The sequence below is a fragment of the Nothobranchius furzeri genome, chromosome 8 (genome assembly GCF_043380555.1).
Source record: "Nothobranchius furzeri strain GRZ-AD chromosome 8, NfurGRZ-RIMD1, whole genome shotgun sequence".
In the NCBI taxonomy this organism is placed as follows: Eukaryota; Metazoa; Chordata; class Actinopteri; order Cyprinodontiformes; family Nothobranchiidae; genus Nothobranchius; species Nothobranchius furzeri.
In genome coordinates this window covers 67,538,266-67,556,643 of record NC_091748.1, presented here as the reverse complement: position 1 = coordinate 67,556,643, position 18,378 = coordinate 67,538,266, and the positions used below count along the sequence as shown (strand labels likewise).

The window sequence follows — 18,378 nt, the reverse complement described above, 5'->3', positions numbered from 1 at the left end:
ATTTTGTAGAAAATGAGTTGTTTTTACATTTTACATGGTCTTTTGTTTAGATGCACCTAAAGTGGTGATGCCACCTACTACTAGTGGTTACTACCTCCAGAGAGGGGCTCTCAGATGCCAAGTAGAGAGTTTGATACCTTTCACTCTGCGTTTTAGCAGAGATGGAAGACGACTTGGGGTGGACCTACTCTTCAGGTAAGGACGACTGTAAAAGAGAGGGTGTGTCACTAAAGGGGTTTCACACATTTATAAACTCTATCAAAATTGGGGTGGAGTAATTATTGTTCCTTTAAAAATCAACTTCACTGTAAAATGTTTTTTACCCATTATTTTTGAAAATGATCAGTCACTCTGAGTTTTGCATGCAGGTTGAACATGAAAATAGTCTCCTACACCTATCTTGTCACACTGTCACTTAACATTCATGGACTCACCCATCTTGACTCATAATAGGAAAGGCTGTGTTTGGTTTAGCGTCCAGGAAACAGCAGAGAGCATCTCAAATAGTGGAAGCTAACCATTAGCATTAGCAGCTCCACCACAGCAGAACTGCTTCAGGCTTTAGTTATTTGTGAAGATAAAGCATCAACGTTGCAAAGCAAACAGAATCAGTGGTTCAGTTGTGTTGCTGTTAGCCAATCAGAGGTGAGATCTTCAAATATCAGGAAATAAGACTCTAAATCCATCTGGCTGAAGCTACTATGTCTTCCGGCTGAATTCCACGCCATCAAACAGGCACATCAGAGCTATTTAACTCTAGAGTTGGACTTTCAAGGCATTCATTCCTACTAGAGATCACTGTAAATGTATTATGTAGCGTGATGAAGGGCCTCTAATTTGTGACAAAGGTCACACTCTCCCAGCTGGGCCAAGCTGGGTCAGACTGTAACTTTTAGTTCCACCGATTATCCCAAGAGCCCTGATGTCTAAAGAATCATCCTTTATCTGCTGCTGTTCCGTTCCAGAAGAAGGACACTTCAAGTTCACGATAATAATTAAATAATACTGTAATATTAATAAACTCTTTGACTTTATTACTGTTTATTATAATCATCATAAATAATCACTTGGTTCAGTATAAATGTATTTTTAATTACTGAAATGAATTATTATGCTTTGGGTATAATAATGATTACTATGATTATGGTTGATAATGTGTGTTCAGTAACCAGAAGGTCAACTTCCACTTATCCATCTAACACAGAGTTTATCCAGAGTAAAGGGTAACTGCCATCGCATGTTTTTTTTTATTTGACTCACGACCAAAGCTTTCTTGCTCTGAGAGGGCATGTTCTGAGGACTTTGTTAAACTAACTTCCAGCAGCTTTCACTTCAGTTCGTGAACCACCATCACTAATTTGCTTGGTCATTCTCAGAATCTACAACTGATGGGAAACAGTGATGATTCTAGTATGTAGTATAACCCTACAATTAAAAATATGAGTAAACAGTTTATTTCATTAAATTATTGTTGGTCAGTATCTGTAAATGGATTATGTTTCTGTGTCCTCAACCATTTTCAAAGACAAAATTGTATTTACTACATTTATCAGACTCAGAATCAAAAGGGTTTATTGCCATATGTGCAATAAATCACAACATTAGGATATTGCTGCAGTACCTGGTGCGAAAAAAAAGATAAAAAAAAGAAATTAGCAAATATAGGAAGAAAGAATATAATCATGATAAAATAATAATATAAAGTGGCAATAATTTGAGAAATGGCTGCTATGTACAAGACAATGTGGGCACTGATCGGAGCAGAACAGTTCAGGTACAAACACAGGGTCATGTGACTGAAACTAAGCGACTGGAATGGGCAGTCCTAGGATTGTCATTCATGAGTCCAACAGCAGAGGGGAAGAAACTGTTCTTGTGGCGAGAGGTTCTGGTCCCGAATGGATCGGAGCCTCCTGCCAGATGGGAGCGAGTCAAAAAACTGTGTCCAGGATGACATTTAATTATATTTGATATCTACAATTATCAATTTATCAACTAAAAAATGATTGTCAACGTCAAATATCGAAAGTTAGATCCTTATCTTAAACCGTGTAGAAAAAAATTACATGAGTTAACCTCATTCATCTTTGTGATTTGTTGTGATTCCAGTGAGTCTGATAGTGCATCGTGGGAAATAGAGCAGGTAACCCTGAAGGATGAAGGAGATTATGAATGCATCGCCATCAGCAGCGCTGGAACAGGACGAGCTCAAACATTCCTGGATGTGTCTGGTATGGAGAGAGTTTCATTTGTAGGTTTTGACAATTGCGTTTATACACTTCCATGCAAATAAAATTAAATAAAATCTTAGTCACAAAGTTTTGTTAAGTCCAGTTTGAGTGTAACTAATTTCTGTTAGTGGAGACGTGATGTAACAAGTCATTACCAGGCAGGTGTGTTAAACGTTTGTTTCCCCACTGTAAAACTGTCGTTTATGTTAATTAACCCTCATGGTGATCTGCTCTCCATCACTACTTTTAACGAGCCACAGTCACACAGGCTGGGAGGATTTAGACTGCCATCACTAGTAATTATTTTGTGATGGATCTCCTGACAGACCACAGAGCAACTTAATGCACTGTTCTATTTAATGTTCTGTATCATTTATTAGCAATTAAAGGGCATAAACATGAAAACTCATTGAAGAAAAATGAAAAATAGTGCTGCAGAAGGAATGAGTTTCTCAAAGATTTACACACACACACACACACACACACACACACACACACACACACACACACACACACACACACACACACACATGAATCATCAGAATAGTTAGAGGTTTATGAGGTCCAAAACAGAGACAAGAAAGCACAATAAATTTCACTTTATGGAGCGTTTGACCTCAGTTCACAACTTCACGTTGTAATTCATGCCTTGGTGATTGTGTCATGGGATGGATGGTATTTTGATTTGGTAAAAAAAAAGAGAACAGATATAAATCCTTTTTTGCACAAGAGAGTTGCCAGTTTAAAAGCTAACAGACTTTTCGATGATCAAATAAATGCAGTAATTTGTTATTTGGATTATAAGTGGCGTGCTTTCTGTGTTGTTAGCAGGAGAGGTTCTAGGCCAGGGGTCATCAACCATTGTGAAACTGAGAGATAATTCACTGGTATTAGGTTTGTTTGCACTGTTTTAACTTCAGGGTAAATTTACAGGAACTTCTCAGCATTCGTGTTAGGGTTAGGGTCTCCACTTGACTTGGCCGGCCCAACGGCCAATTTCCAGGTCATTTTCAGGAATTTTTTGAGTACCTGATCAGCATAGGCAGAACTTTTGGTTAACTTATGCTGATTGGTTGTCACTAAGTAGGAAATTACATCAGCAGACCTTGTCCTAAACATCATTAGTAAAATGAGAAGAGTTGCTTGTGAAGAAGAATGGAAGCGAAAAAAATGTAAGTACCGATTGTGCTGGAAATTGCTGTTACTAAACTCCCCGCACAGAAAAACAATAATAATAAATCACATGGATTTGTTGTCTCACAGAGCGCCATAAAAAACAGAGCTCTTCTGGTCATTGAATGCCACATTTTACATCATGCAGCTGCTCTAGTGCTCCGGGAGTGCAGTGCAGAAGGTGCAGCATAAGAAACAGTCATTCAAAGGCTGATTAATGCATGAACGTTTTCGATTTTGTTTTAAAAGTTACTTGAGCTGGGGCACATTTGAGGTCATAAGGAAGCTGATTTCAGTCTTGTGCTATTTGGTGAAAAGGCCTGGGGGCACCAGGTTGGTGACCCCTGTTATTGGGGGAGGCAGCTCTGATAAAGAGGCACACCTGTAAGAAAACTTTAAAAACCATTAATCTCTGGAACTATCCATTGAAATGTTCTAAATTAATTAAAAGATGCCCAGTTGTTGAAAAATATTGGCAGTTTCATAACATATAACTATAAGAATTGTGGCTAAAATGCATGGGAGCAGGTCTAAGACTCTGGGCGATGTCATGTTGGACGCATGTTTCCTTCTACGGAAGCCTGTGTGGACAGAATGCATTTACTGATTTGTAACAAATTGTTACAAAACTTTCAGCATTAATAAACATTGTTGTTTTACACATTTACCTCTTCACTCGTTGCAAGTGATGAAAGGGAATCTGATGTTCTTGCTATTTTTTCTGGAGGTTGCACTCCCAAGGATTTTTGACCCTAATGGCCATCTGTTGGTAAGGTCTTACTTGAACAAAAAAATAATGCTTTCTTACGATGATTTAGGTATCTACTGCCGTCTATCACCAGGGAAAATACACACTGTCACTTTAAGTATTTAGATTTTTTGTGTGTAAATATAACAGCAGTATTTGCGACAACCTGTCGGACAAGCAGACATTACAGATGCGTAACAATGTCTGATGAAAAAAGAAAAATCACTGGACATAATGATGGACATAACTCTTCTCTTAACTTGTTAAAAAACAAGCTTCCTTAAAACCACAAACTGCAGACTGTCTATTGACCATTTCCACAAAGTCTGTGACAGACATTTTTTCAATAATCCATCTCTGCGGCTGCCTGTAGGCAGCCGAGCTTTCTATGTTCATCTGAATATTTTAAAATATTTTCAGATGTTTCATAATATTTTCTAATAAATATACTATGAACCCTAAAAATCTTCAGATAATTTTCTGATCAGTTTTGTCATTTTATTAAATTTTTATGAGCAGCGTGACTGTCTCACCTCAACTCAACTGGGGTGGTGGTGGTGGTGGTTGGACAGAACATGACTGCTTTTTTAAATATAATGACAAAAACTAGAGAAAATTACAGAAGTTTGAAGATACCAATTTGATATTTGCTTCTTTGATGAATGGTGTTTATTTAGCTCATTTCACATTAAATTAAATTAAAAGACAAACATAAAATTCCAAGAGGAAAATATGAGTTTTTCTCCTCTTTTTTCTGTTCAGAGCCTCCTCCTGCCATCACAGTGGAGGGTAACGTTACTGTTCCTCCTGCCTCTCGTGCCGTCCTCACCTGCCACGTTGTCAGCACCGTCACCTTCAACCTCACCTGGCTGCGAGGAGGCCTCGATGTCCGCCTGGACCCACGGGCAAACATCCTCACCAACCATTCACTCCGGGTGTCTGGCGTGACCCCGGACCATGCAGGCTGGTACGAGTGCATCGCTACAAACGAAGGAGGATCGACCTCAGAGCGGATCTACCTCACTGTGCAAGGTGATTGAGCAGTTTTTACTTCATCTTGTGATTAATATGAGTCAGATCAAAGCCGTATCTGCTTCTTTTTTATTTTTATTTCTAAGTAAGTAAATTTTATTTATATAGCACTTATCACAGACATAGAATCACAAAGTGATCAAAGATCAAAACAAAATAAAACAAAGTCTTAAAGTCATAAATAGATTAACATCATAAAATCATAATGATCTCAAAACAGAATCAGATTATCATCAGAAAAAATAAAGTCATAAAATTATAAAATTTCATAAACAGATGAAAGATTAAAAATTGGAGTTACAAATAAGAAAATAAAAGATTTAAGTAAAAGCAGCTTTAAATAAAAGGTTCTTTAGCTGTTTTTTAAAAGCGTACAGACTGTCAATGCTGCGTAAGGATAAAGGAAGATCATTCCAGAGTCGAGGTGCAACTGTCTGGATGGAGCGATCACCTCGACTTTTATATCTGGTCTTTGGACTTCTAGAAGGTTCTGGTCGGTGGACCTGAGGGCTCAGGTTGGAGCATAAGGCTTTAACAGTTCAGTAATACAGGGAGGAGCTTGACCACGTAGAGCATTGAAAGTTATAATCAGGATTCTAAAATGAACTCTGAAGTTAACGGGTAACCAGTGCAGAGACATTAGAATAGGAGTGATGTGTGCTCTTCTGTTTGCTCCAGTTAGGAGCCTCGCTGCAGAGTTCTGGACCAACTGAAGGCGGTCAAGGGCTTTTTTGTTAAAACATGTGAAGAGTATGTTACAGTAGATTTATGATGTGTGCTACGTGTTTGCTTGTGTGCGTGACTTTGTCTTCGGTCTTTGAGTGCGTTCCTTTTTAGTGATTTACATGGAACGATACGTCTGGAAAACACAAGCGCTTTTCCAAATATATGACTCTGCTCCAAGTACACCTTCCTCTCTGTCCTCCCTCGCTCCCAACAATTCACTCTAATGCTTTTTGAAATGTGTGAAAAATATTTATGCCTAACTCCCAAACAGCATTTAGGTTTTCCATCACTGGAACAGTCCTCTTGTCCTTCTGCTGAACTGAATTGTTTGGATAACGTATCTCAGAGCATGTTGGGCTGCAGAAATCCACATCAGCAGATCATCTTAGCCAGAATCAGCTGAGGAAGATCACAAGAGGCATAAAAAGTAAATCACTTAGTTTTACTTGATCTATTCGGTCTAGAAAAAACATCCTGGAATTATTTTCCAGAACAACCACGAGTCCCAGGTGAAGAAAATTTGAAATCTTCGTCCTGCCAACTGCAGTCTCAACTTATTTTCCATTAAATATTCCTCTGGAATATTCCATTAAATATTCCTCCTCACTTGTATAGCGCCTCTCAGAGTAAGGACTCCAAAGCGCTTTACACTACAGTGTATCATTCATCCATTCACTCACACACACACACACTGATGGTGATGAGCTACAGCCACAGCTGCCCTGGGGCGCACTGACAGAGGCGAGGCTGCTGAGCACAGGCACCACCGGTCTCTCCGACCACCACCAGCAGGCAAGGTGGGTTAAGTGTCTTGCCAAAGGACACAACAAGAGAATTCTCTGTCCGGAGCCGGGATCGAACCTGCAACCTTCCGATTTCTGGACAACCTGCTCAACCTGTTGAGCTACTGCTGCCTAGGTTGTGAGTTTTCTCTGTAGTAAGCACTTGATTTTTTAAAAAAGAAATATTTGCGGGGGTTTATTTAAAAAAATTATTTCCACTGGGAGGCGCTGAGCAAAGTGTTTCACAAATAACAATAAAACCTTTTTTCTTCATAATCTTTCTTTTCTCTTCTCCCTCTTTGTCTCATCCTGTCACAGTTGGCTCAAATATTCCTTTTTTCTTACATCATCTTAGGGTTTTAGTGCTTTGCCTCATCTTCTCCTGTCTCCACCAGCTGTTAGCAGGCCCTGGGGCTTTCCTAATTACCCCTCGGTCAGCACCATCATAGTGATTAGCCTGGCTTTGAAGTATGTCAGGTCAGCTGGCATCTCACACCACACGGACGTAACATGGTGAGAGCAGATCTAAGCGTTTGTCTTCTTAACTTGGATCTGTTTTCTTTTAGCTCTAATGTTTGAATAGGTTCGAGATGTGACCCACTGAGTACATGCCGTCCTATACTAACAGCATTTTTTTTATGAGCCAGATAAATGAGATTATAGTCGGAAAAAATAAGATGACGAGAAAAGAGCGAGAGGGTTGAGGGGAGAAGTCGAGGTTTAAGGAATGTAATGTGGAAAGGAGTGAAGACGGATAAGGACAAAAAAAGGAGAGAAATAGCAGGTAATGGGCGGAGTGCTGTAGACGAGCTTGTTCCTGACATTTCAAGGCTGCTGCTGAGTCAGACCAGAGGAATGTGTCTTTCCTCCCAGAAACCTTCTTGTCCCTGAACTTCTCAAATCTGGCCTGAATGGCCAGCGAAGGAAGGAGGTCAAAGGCTGAAAAAATACAGAAATGATACTTATGGATTTGTTTGCTCATCCAAATTCAGGTGCTGAGGAATTTAAAATCCATAAACCAAAAGCTGAACCATTTGAAGTGTCCTGGTTCACTTATTTATGACGGCACCTGGTAAATATAAGTCTTTCAGTGTGTGACTTCTCTATGTCTAACGATGATGCAATCCTTCACACATACTGTACGCACGTGTGTGTGTGTGTGTGTGTGTGTGTGTGTGTGTGTGTGTGTGAGCAAGCTCCTTGAAGTTTTTTAACTTCAGGATTTTCATTCAAAGAATACTTTGAGGAGAATAATTTGTAAACTCCAAAACAGAAATAGAAAAGAGCACAGAAGAACCAGTTTCCGTTCTCGACAAGAAATAAAACAAACATTTCCAAGTCAAATCTCCTCGGGCATCCCAAATGACAGTAGAACAGAGGTGCCTCCCCGCCCTCCAAAACAGCAGGGAGAATACAACGCAGATGTTTCCCATCATTAATCAATACAAGGGTTGTCTGGATTATCAATTTCTAATTAATTGATCTTCTGACTTTAATAAGACTTTAATATTATTTATATTGTAATTGTTTGGTGCATATTTAAACTTGCTTTTGTTTGTTTTAGAGGTTCCCAGGGTGCACGTGGAGCCCCAGAATCAGACATTTGTGGTGGGAGATGATGTAATAATCAGATGCTCTGCCAGCGGTTTTCCTCCACCCCGTCTGATTTGGACCCACAACGACATGTTCATCACAGCATCACACAGGTAAATACATCTTCTGTCACCTCATGACCTTTTCCTTTTCACTTTACTACAATTTATATCTTTGTTTTTCATTTTCAGACACAGGATGACCCCTGACGGCTCTCTGGTTATGAGGAACATGAAGAAGAAGGACAGAGGGATGTACAGCTGCTTGGCCAGTAACCAGGCTGGTACAGACTCGATGACTTCCATCCTCACCTACTTTGGTAAGAAAGACAGTGATCATCTACTTACTTTCCCTGTTTTGTTGAACTTATGTACGTTATTTGTTTTCTCTTAGAATTTCCTGTGGTGACAGTGGCATTAGGGAAGATTCTCACAGCCATTGGAGAAACCACAGTGATGACTTGCTCAGCAACTGGGATCCCTCAACCTGAGATCAGGTGGTACAAAGGTAACAACTACAAATACAAGTAAACAATAAAAATTATTTTATCAATTAATGTTTTTAGGTTAAAGGAGTCCTAGAATTAGAAACCACCATTACAATGTTGTTGTTGAAAAATAGGCAGTTTGGGGTGTCTGATGTAGCAAACAAAAGGCCTGTGCCATCTCCAACCTATATGAAAATTAGTATCATTGTAATGGCCAGAGAAACATTTTGTTCTGAGAAAAGCTGATTTAGCACGTAATAAACTTAGACACACATCCTTAAATTAGCATATCCTAATCCACTCCAATGTCTGCAATATATAAACATTGGTGGTTGTAATGCTGTGTGCATAACAACGCTAGCTTGTGCTACTACTAATGCTAGCCTGAGCTACTGCTAACGCTAGCCTGAACTACTGCTAATGCTTGACAAAACTACTGCTAACATCCTTGTTGGATGTGTGAAACCAAAACAAAGAAGAATATTGAAGGACATTCCTGAATGTACTGAAAATCCAGACACCAGGTAGATCCACAGCTTGGAATCCATGTTTTCTTCCCTGTTCATCCACACAACCCTCACAACCCGCCAGACATGCATTTCGTTCCTAATCAATTTCTTCTCCAACATAGAAAAAAAAACTATTTTAGTACAACTTTAAACACAAAGCATATCAATTACATGATAAAACAGTGATGTGAAAGGAAGAAAAGTTTTTAAAAATTCTAAGCTGAACAAATTCCATTACTATCTGTGCTTTGATTGTCAGGAGATACGCAGTTCCATTCCTCATCCCACTTGGAGGTGGACATGAAGGGAGGAACACTTACCATAAAGCAAACCCAGATTGATGATGCTGGAGATTACACGTGTGATGCTGTAAATGCTGCTGGAAGCTCATCTGGGAGGGTCTCCCTTGATGTTGGAGGTGAAATCTGCTTCAAGTCTTTTTATGCATTGTTTTCTGAATTTTCATTCTCGGTTAACCCCCCCTCACCCACCCACCCTCCACCCCCTTTGCTTGCATTCTGAACAACAAATTCTCATTTACTCTTATTCATTTTAGCTGGACCCACTTTTACCCGAGAGCCTTCAGATGTAGCAGCAGACATCGGCTCCAACGTGACCCTGTCCTGTCATGCTGAAGGATACCCTGAACCTCAGATCACCTGGAGGAGAGAGGACGGCTCCCCTCTTCTCAACAGACTCCGCACACATGGCAGCATATCCCAGAGGAGGGGAGATCTACATATCATTAGTTAGTTTATTAGACATTTATGCCTATTTAACAGTAAACATTTGGGAGGTAATAATTATCAAATGACTGAATTTTTTTCCTCTCAGATCTTTGGGTGATGGATGAGGCAGTGTTTATCTGTGAAGCTCAAAACCTCTTTGGTAAGATCCAAACCCAGGCCAGCATCATTGTGACTGGACTTGGTAAGTAAAATATTTATAACCTCTAAGCACTTCAGTACACACCCTGGTTAGTCTTTTAAAGCTAAAGGTGCAGTATGTAAGAATGACATCCTATGGTCAAATTAGATAACTTTAGTGAATTTTCCTAATTTTATTACTCTCTCTTTCCTGTTTCGTGAGTTTCATGGCAGTTACGGTTCAGCACCAGAGGATTTTAAGTGACAAAGATGAGTCACACACAGTAAGTTGATAAGTAGATGAATACATTGTTATATCTGGTGTTAGCACTCATGGGAGCAGCGCAACTAAAGGATCTGAAGCACATGGAAGGCTGGAACAGTTAGGTGGACAGAGGGCGACGATCTTAGGGAGCGGACTGGAGAAACGATGTGAATAAGATTAGATACATAAGGGGGAAGGTTATAAAATGCTTTGAAGCTGAGAAGGACTTTAAACTCAATCTGTTTAACTGGGATCCATTGGAGTTGCTGAAGGATCGGGCTAATGTGGTGAGATAAGGGAGTGCTGATGACGGCCCGTGAGACAAAGTTCTGAACCAATTGAAACTTGTGGAGGGTGTTTTGAGGGAAATCAACCAGGAGTGAGTTTCAGTAATTGACTTGAGATGTGACTAAACTGTGAGAATACAAGCAGAATGAGGAGAAAAAGATGGGCGAAGGCGACTGATATTAAGGTGAAAATAGGCTGACTGAGTGATGTTATTGATATGAGATTTAAATGAGAGAGTGATGTCATGGATGACACCCAGACTCTTAACCTGACAGGAGGGAGAAGTGGTGGAGGAGTCAACAGTAAGAGAAAAACGCTCAGCTTTGGATATGGGTGGATTTTCTTCCAACAAGTAGAATTTTCTTGTCACTGTTTAATTTGAGGAAGTTTGAGGAGAGCCAAGATTTAATTTCAATTTAACAGGAGGGAAGAAGTGAGGATTTAGGTTTGGAAGACAATAGAGCTGAGTGTCATAACATGAATGTTAATATGATTATTGATGATTATTAATATGATTATTGATTTTTATTGATGATGGTGATTATTAAAATGATTATTAATATGATCATTGATGATTATTGATGATGATGATTATTAATGCTGTTGTTGTTGTTGTATAACATTTACGGTATATGGGATACATTTCCGGTATATGTGACCTAGAGGTATAAGGTAAATGATGAAGAGAAAGGGCCCCAGGACAAATACCTGGAGCACACCTCTAGTAATTGGGGAGGGGTCAGATCTGAAGGATTTGAGTTGTATGAATTGAAAACAGCCAGAGAAATAAGAGTGGAACCAGGTGAGTGTGTTGCGGGAAATGCCAATGGATGAGAGTCAAAAAGAACGGGGTGTGATATGGTATTGAAGGCTGATCTCAGATCTAGGAGAATGAGGATGGAGAGTATACCAGAATCATCTGCAGTAAGAAAGTCATTAGTGATTTTTATGTGTGCAGTTTCAGTACTGTGACCAGGACGGAAAGCAGACTGAAACAGTTCAAAAAGATTTGTTTAAAAATTTCTGGAGAGTGAAGATGAAAGGCGACAACTTTCTCCAGAATTTTTTAAACAAAAGGTAAATTAGAAATGGGCCACAAGTTATTGAAATTGTTGTTATCAGAGCCTGTGACTGCAGCAGTTGAGATGGAACCACACCAGTAGTAATAGAGGAATGGATAATGGCAGATATGACGAAAGTGAGAGAGGATAGATACGTTTTAACTAGAATGGTGGGAAGGGAATCAAGAAGAAAGGTGGTAGGCATACCTACCGATCAAGCTGAAGATTTCAGAGGCTGGACTTATTTCCTGACAAAAAATGTAAGTTTAACCTCATGGGTATTTGGAAACTAAAAAAAGTTGACTGTGTGGAAAAAACAGTAATAGAGATTGGAAGGTGTCAGCAGAGTATAGATGGCAAGGAATTGGTTGGACTATCTTATTCAATGAAAATAACGTTCTTGTGCAACCAGCATTTGAAGCAGAGTTCTGAAAAATACCAGGATTTGGCAGTAACTATAGAAGATTTGTAATGCAGTAGATTAGTGAAGTACAGTTCTTTGTGTATGGTGAGACCAATTCTTTTAAAAATACTCTCAATTTGTTTATTTTTAGATTTTAATGCACAATGCCCAGGCATACACCACCTTGCTGAAAAAAAACAGCATATGTTTTGGATGCTGGTATGCTGGTCTAATATGCAATGCCAGTCCAGCATGGGATGCTGTTAATTGGATTCTGGTCCAGGATGGGATGCTGGTCTCGCTTGAAGTGTGGAGACGGTGGCACGGGAGTTAAGTGCTCGCCCCGTAATCGGAAGGTTGCAGGTTCGAGCCCTGCTCAGTCTGTCGCTGTCATTGTGTCCTTGGGCAAGACACTTAACCCACGTTGCCTGCTGGTGGCGCCAGTGCTCGGCAGCCTCGCCTCTGTCAGTGCGCGTCAGGGCAGCTGTGGCTACATTGTAGCTCATCCCCACCAGTGTGTGAATGTGTGTGTGAATGGATGAATGACTGATTGTGTTGTAAAGCGCCTTGGGGGATTCCAGGACTCTAGAAAGTGCTATATCAAATACAGGCCATTTACCATTCAGACCAGCATACCAGCATCCAAACCAAACTTGCTGTTTTTGTCAGCAAGGATGGAGCCCTCGAGGAGAAGGAAACAAGATGAGTTTTCAGGATACCATTTAGGATGATTGTAGGCAGAAGTTAATTAAATGTGTGGTTCAATTGTTTAATCAATACATTTTCAGTGATCTCTAGTAGAAATAAATGCCGTATATGTTGTACTCTGGTTACAAAAAGCCCTGATTCAGCATCTAGGAGATTGTCAGATCAGAGGAAAGTTTCAGACAGCAGAATTTGGAGTCTCATTTCCTGATATTTGGACATCTCATCTGTGATTGGCTAACAGCAATGCAACTCTACCACTGACTCCAATTACTTTGCAACATTGATGTTTTATCTCCACAAAAAACAAAAACCTGGAGGAGATTTGCCATGCGGTGGAGTTGCTAATGCTAACAGTTAGCTTCTACTGGGCCAAGACATTCTCTGCTGTTTCCTGGATGCTAAACCAACAATATAGCCTTCCCCAAGGCTGCTGATGAGTCAGTCCATGAATGTTAAGTGACAGTGTGATGTCATGCTGTCAGATTTTTCTAATCCTAGAGTTTCACTGTCTATTTTCTATCAGAAGCTAATGCAGCAGGTAGTTGTAGGAGACTATTTTCATGTTTAGCCTGCATGAAAAACTGAATTACCAATTATAATTAGAACTAATCATTACATTTATTTTTCAGTGAACCACACCTTTAAAAGAAGTAAAATGCCATGACTGATGTAATATTTACTTCACACATACATTTTACTGTAATATTGAGTAGTTGGCAATTGGAAAAGTAGCTTGAGATACTTTTAGAAGTGACTATTTGATTCCAATTCATCGTTAGCATTATTAGCTCAATGTTAGCCTAGCCTTCATACTCCATATTAGATTAAGACAAAAATGGCTTCTTAGGAGTACAAGAACTAACTTCTGGGTCGCTCCTGTTTACTGGCTTTGGTTCTTTAAATAACTCTGGAGCCTTTTGCCTGCTGGTGTCAATTTGCAAAAGCCTAGGCTGCAACTACGTCCTTCTTTTGTTTTTTTAAAGGAGAAAAACTAACAACTCCCCAACTGGCCAATTATAAAATCTGTTTCAATATTGCCTTCCTTTCAAAAGAAGTCAAGTGGTTTCTTGAAGACGTTTCACTTCTCACTCGTACACGGTACGAGAAGCGGAACTGGATGAGAAGTCAAACGCCTTAAAGAAACCAAAGAAGTCCAGTTTCCTTCATTTGAACCCTTTTAAATTACCATTATATGGATGACTGAGAACCTTCACCAGCATAACCTTCCTTTCAATATGATTGAAAAATTTGACTGTTTTGTGATTATTTCCCAGTAGAATTCGTACAAATTACACCTTTAATTGTATAATCTAGATCTGCACTCTAAGAAATGATATGTTCAAATTACTTAACCAAGTCAGCTGGCTTCACTAAACCTAGTTGCTAAAATGTAAAGAGTAATATATATGTGTTATAGGTCATGTTAAAAATAGAAAAAGTACATTACTCTTTATACTTATTATTATTGATCAATTGTCTAGGATGCAGTTTTACCTGAAAAGTGTTGGACCATTTATTTTATTTTAACTGTACCTTTGAGAATCTCATTGTATTCCTCAATGTGTGTGCACATATTTGCACTTTTACTGGTGTGAGTTGTCAGCATCTTTTAGTGTGTGAGTGTGTGTGTGGGAACACATGTGCCTTGTTAACCATCTGTGTGTCACTGTTTCTCTGCAGTGAAGCCACACTGAGTTTTTTTCAGTGTGGGCCAAAGGTTAGCGAGTGCAAACACACCCAGATGGCATTTATTACTCACCCACTGCCCCTTTTCCCTGCTGGAAGCAGTCCCTCTGAGGATCCACAAACCCACAGCAGAATTACATGTACACTTGATATACTTGGAACAAGAAGGAGATGACGATATTTGTGATACATAAATGTTTGCAGATCATTTCATTTCTTCTTATGTAAATCCAGCTAATGTGATTTTATTTTATTTTTTGTGTTTTTAAATCTTCTCATATTTACATTGTTTTATTTTATAATTTGCAGTAAAACCTGTTATTGCATTGAGTCCAGCTGTGCTCAGTGTCATTGAAGACCAGCAGCTAACTCTTCCCTGTGTTCTGCTGGCTGGGAATCCTCTGCCTGAGAGGCAATGGCTGCACAACTATGGCCTGGTGAGATCATAGATAAAAGGTTTAAGCGTTTGCAAATGTATCATCCCCAAGTATATTCAAATCTCTATTTTCTATCTGCCAGGTGACCCCAGACCAATATGTAACAGTGAGGAGGGATGGCAGTCTGCATATTGACAGAGTTCAGCTGGATGATGGAGGCGACTACACCTGTTTGGCTGAGAATGTTATCGGGGCCACAAACCAAACAACCACTGTCAACGTTTATGGTAGCATTACACAGACCTGCATTATTTATCTAGTGTTAAAGACAGCATCCATCTTCTGTTAGAAAATAGTGCAGAGGGCCAACAACAAATATTATAATGGGATATTTCTGCTGATTTGACTTAGAAGGACATTTTAGTCCTGTTTCCAAAATTGGTACTTCCGGGACATTTTACCAGACCTTCGTGGCTTGCATCCATTTCTCTGAAAGGACCCCTTTTCTGGTTTAATCATGCTGATTGGTTGTAAATTGTATTGGTAGACATCACTAAACAACCAACGTTGGTAGAATTGAAAGCATTAAAATTCAATTTCTAAATTCCTAACGCCGAAAAATCAAATCCATGTTGCTTTGTGGTCTTCTAGAAAATGCCACAAAAACTGTGCTTCGTCTGGCCATTGACCACCACATTTTACATCACAAAGCTGCTCTACCCATTCTCCAAATGGGAGTAAATTACAGCATACTTTGATAGAATAAGGTCTCTTCATTGTTGTTATTGCCGATGGATACCTTTAGGTGAGGGGCGCAGATAGGATTTTCAAACTGGGGGAAGGGGGTTCCAATGTACCCTCCCCCAAACACACACATACACACACACACACACACACACACACACACACACACACACACACACACACACACACACGCACGCACGCACGCACACACACACATACACAAACTATTGCAAGCGCCTTAACTAGAGCTCAGTCAGGTTGTGTAATTTCATCAACTATTATATACGTGTTTGAAGCCATTATGCAGTAGAACGTTGGCAACAAAGCTCTGCCTGATCAACACCATAAATAATAAATGATCCGCACTTATATAGCGCCTCTCAAAGTATGGTGATGGTGATGAGCTACGATGTAGCCACAGCTGCCCTGGGGCACACTGACAGAGGCGCTCCACTATTTACGCCAGTCATTTCATTATTCTTCCAAAACCCCATGCTTTATGCAAAACATTAAATGATTTTCTGCATACCAATCTTTACAGAAAACATAAAAGCCCTAAAAAACTGCACATAAAATATATTAAAAAAACGAAATTCACTTATCACTTAGAGCAGTGGTTCCCAAAGTTTTCAGCCTGACCAACAAATGTTCCTTTGTATTTTTACGTTATTTATAAATTTTCATTATATTTGGAAAGTTTTAATTTATATATAAATATATAAATCTCTTTTTAAATTTTAGATTTTACTTTTTTAATGATTATGTGGCACACTTTGACTTCCATGCGTAACACATCGGCATCTGCCTCTTTTTACGGCTTTTTTTTTTTTTTTTTACATTGTCGCTACGTCTGTCACGTTTGCGGTGTTTTTACCATCATTTCTACATCCATCACGTCCCAAAGAAGGCTAAACAAACATCAAACCCAACGTTTGGAGCTTGTAAACTCCACACACCTCTCGTGCAGCACCAGCTGTCTGATGCTGCAGCAGCGTCAATCTTCCCGGCTGGATGAGTGAATTTCTTCATCAGAGTCAATATTCTGCTTCATAATCAGAGTCAAGTCATGACCAGACAAAGTGATCAGTCAACAAAGACCAGATCTGCTGGCAATTATACGTTTTATCTAATATTTTCGCACTTCATGCTGCACGCATCTCCTCCTCTTCCCGACTGGGAGCGTCTCAGCGGGAGGCGTTTTTCAAGCACTAAAAACTCCAAAACTTTGCTCAGCCTGAAAATTACACATCTCCACTATCTTCTGGTGTAAAGTAGTAACTTCATGAGGGATCATATTTGTAGATGAGACTTGTTAAAGTCAGCAATGAGGCTTTGGTGCTTATAACGAGTAAGTCCCAACACTGACAACAATGTGCTAAATCTAGAACCAACATGCATAAACAGACAGATCGGCCCCACCTACTTACACTGTTGGTCTTTTTTAAATACACAGTAATCGTTGCTTGCCTTTTTCGCTTCATCCTGCATCCTAGCAGCAACCACTTTGGTGCCTCTGGAGTCTGTGTTTGTTTACGTCATGCTGCATTCGATGTAATTGGAAAAAGGAGCTTCAAGCGCTTGACCTCCGATTTTGTTTTCTTTCTGGCCTTAGTTGGGGGGGACGAATCGGGGTCGATCTGAATCTGGGGGGGACAGATCCCCCCGTCCCCCACCCTATCTGCGCGCCTGCTTTAGGTGCAGATCAGTGACATCACTCTCTGCTGAAACGGTCACGATATGATGACGTCTGAAAAATTTCCTTATGGAGACACAGCAGCTGAGAGGATCGAGTCATTGTGTTTTCCAGTGATGGGGAGTTGTGGCATCAACAAGTCATCTCCATGCTGTGTTTTTCTTCAGTTCAGCAACTAAACCAGGTGATTTCAATCAGCACGACTAGTGAACCTTGTTCAGTTGCTGAGCAGAACAGAATCACAGCATGGAGTTGACTTGTTGATGCCACAATTCCCATCTCTGGTGTTTTCCCTGTCACCTTCCCCCCTACCAGAAATGTCCCAGAACTCTTACAGTGGAAACACGGCTTTTGACCGCAACATGATAATGAACAAATAATTTCCAGACTATAGAGCGCACCTCAATATAAGCCGCACCAACAAAAAAATAAGGTTTTCTACACACACACGCCGCACTCGAACACAAGCCGCGGCGCAGCAGCCACATGCAGGACTCCGGCGCGCAGCACATGTATGGCCATAACATAAGATAATTAGACAGAAAGGCGCTACAAGGAGGTTTTTCATTGTTTTAATTCAACAAAACCAATTTTAAACACGGGTGAACGTGCCTGCAAGTTTAGAAAAGAAAACAGCACTGATAGCATTCATATTTCTGGATGTTATAAAATAAAAACAGAACTGACACGTTATTACCGGTAATTTGCATGTTTAGAAGAAAAGAACAGCACTGGCACAGCATTAATAAGGCCTGGATGATTAGAAAATAAAAACTGCACACAAAACACGCCTGATTAGAAAATAAAACACACTTGCCTACCAGAAAAAGTCATTCGCTCTCATCTTCCTCTTGCACACTAAAGCCATTAAAGTCCTCTTCTTCAGTGTCTGAGTTGAACAGCCTCAGAAGAGCTTCGTCGCATACCTTTTCTGTGGCGATGTCAGTGTCGCTGTCCGTGTTGCTGTCATCATCCCCGGGTGAAGCTGGCTTGAATGAGTTCTTCC

General features: G+C 39.9%; 1 protein-coding gene across 3 annotated transcripts in view; it reads left to right on the top strand.

The window, feature by feature from the left end:
• hmcn1 (hemicentin 1) overlaps positions 1-18,378 on the top strand; it is a 128,920-nt gene that overhangs the window by 42,408 nt on the left and 68,134 nt on the right. For all 3 annotated transcript variants that reach the window (XR_008566149.2, XM_015970954.3, XM_015970953.3), the window contains exons 9-19: positions 51-195; positions 2,110-2,231; positions 4,915-5,184; positions 8,257-8,398; positions 8,477-8,604; positions 8,679-8,792; positions 9,541-9,699; positions 9,838-10,029; positions 10,116-10,211; positions 14,868-14,995; positions 15,078-15,222. Coding sequence is in view for 2 of the 3 variants with exons in the window: in XM_015970954.3 (XP_015826440.3) it covers positions 51-195; positions 2,110-2,231; positions 4,915-5,184; positions 8,257-8,398; positions 8,477-8,604; positions 8,679-8,792; positions 9,541-9,699; positions 9,838-10,029; positions 10,116-10,211; positions 14,868-14,995; positions 15,078-15,222 (1,641 nt within the window). In the remaining variant the exon portion in view is untranslated. The remainder of the gene's footprint in view (positions 1-50; positions 196-2,109; positions 2,232-4,914; positions 5,185-8,256; positions 8,399-8,476; positions 8,605-8,678; positions 8,793-9,540; positions 9,700-9,837; positions 10,030-10,115; positions 10,212-14,867; positions 14,996-15,077; positions 15,223-18,378) is intronic.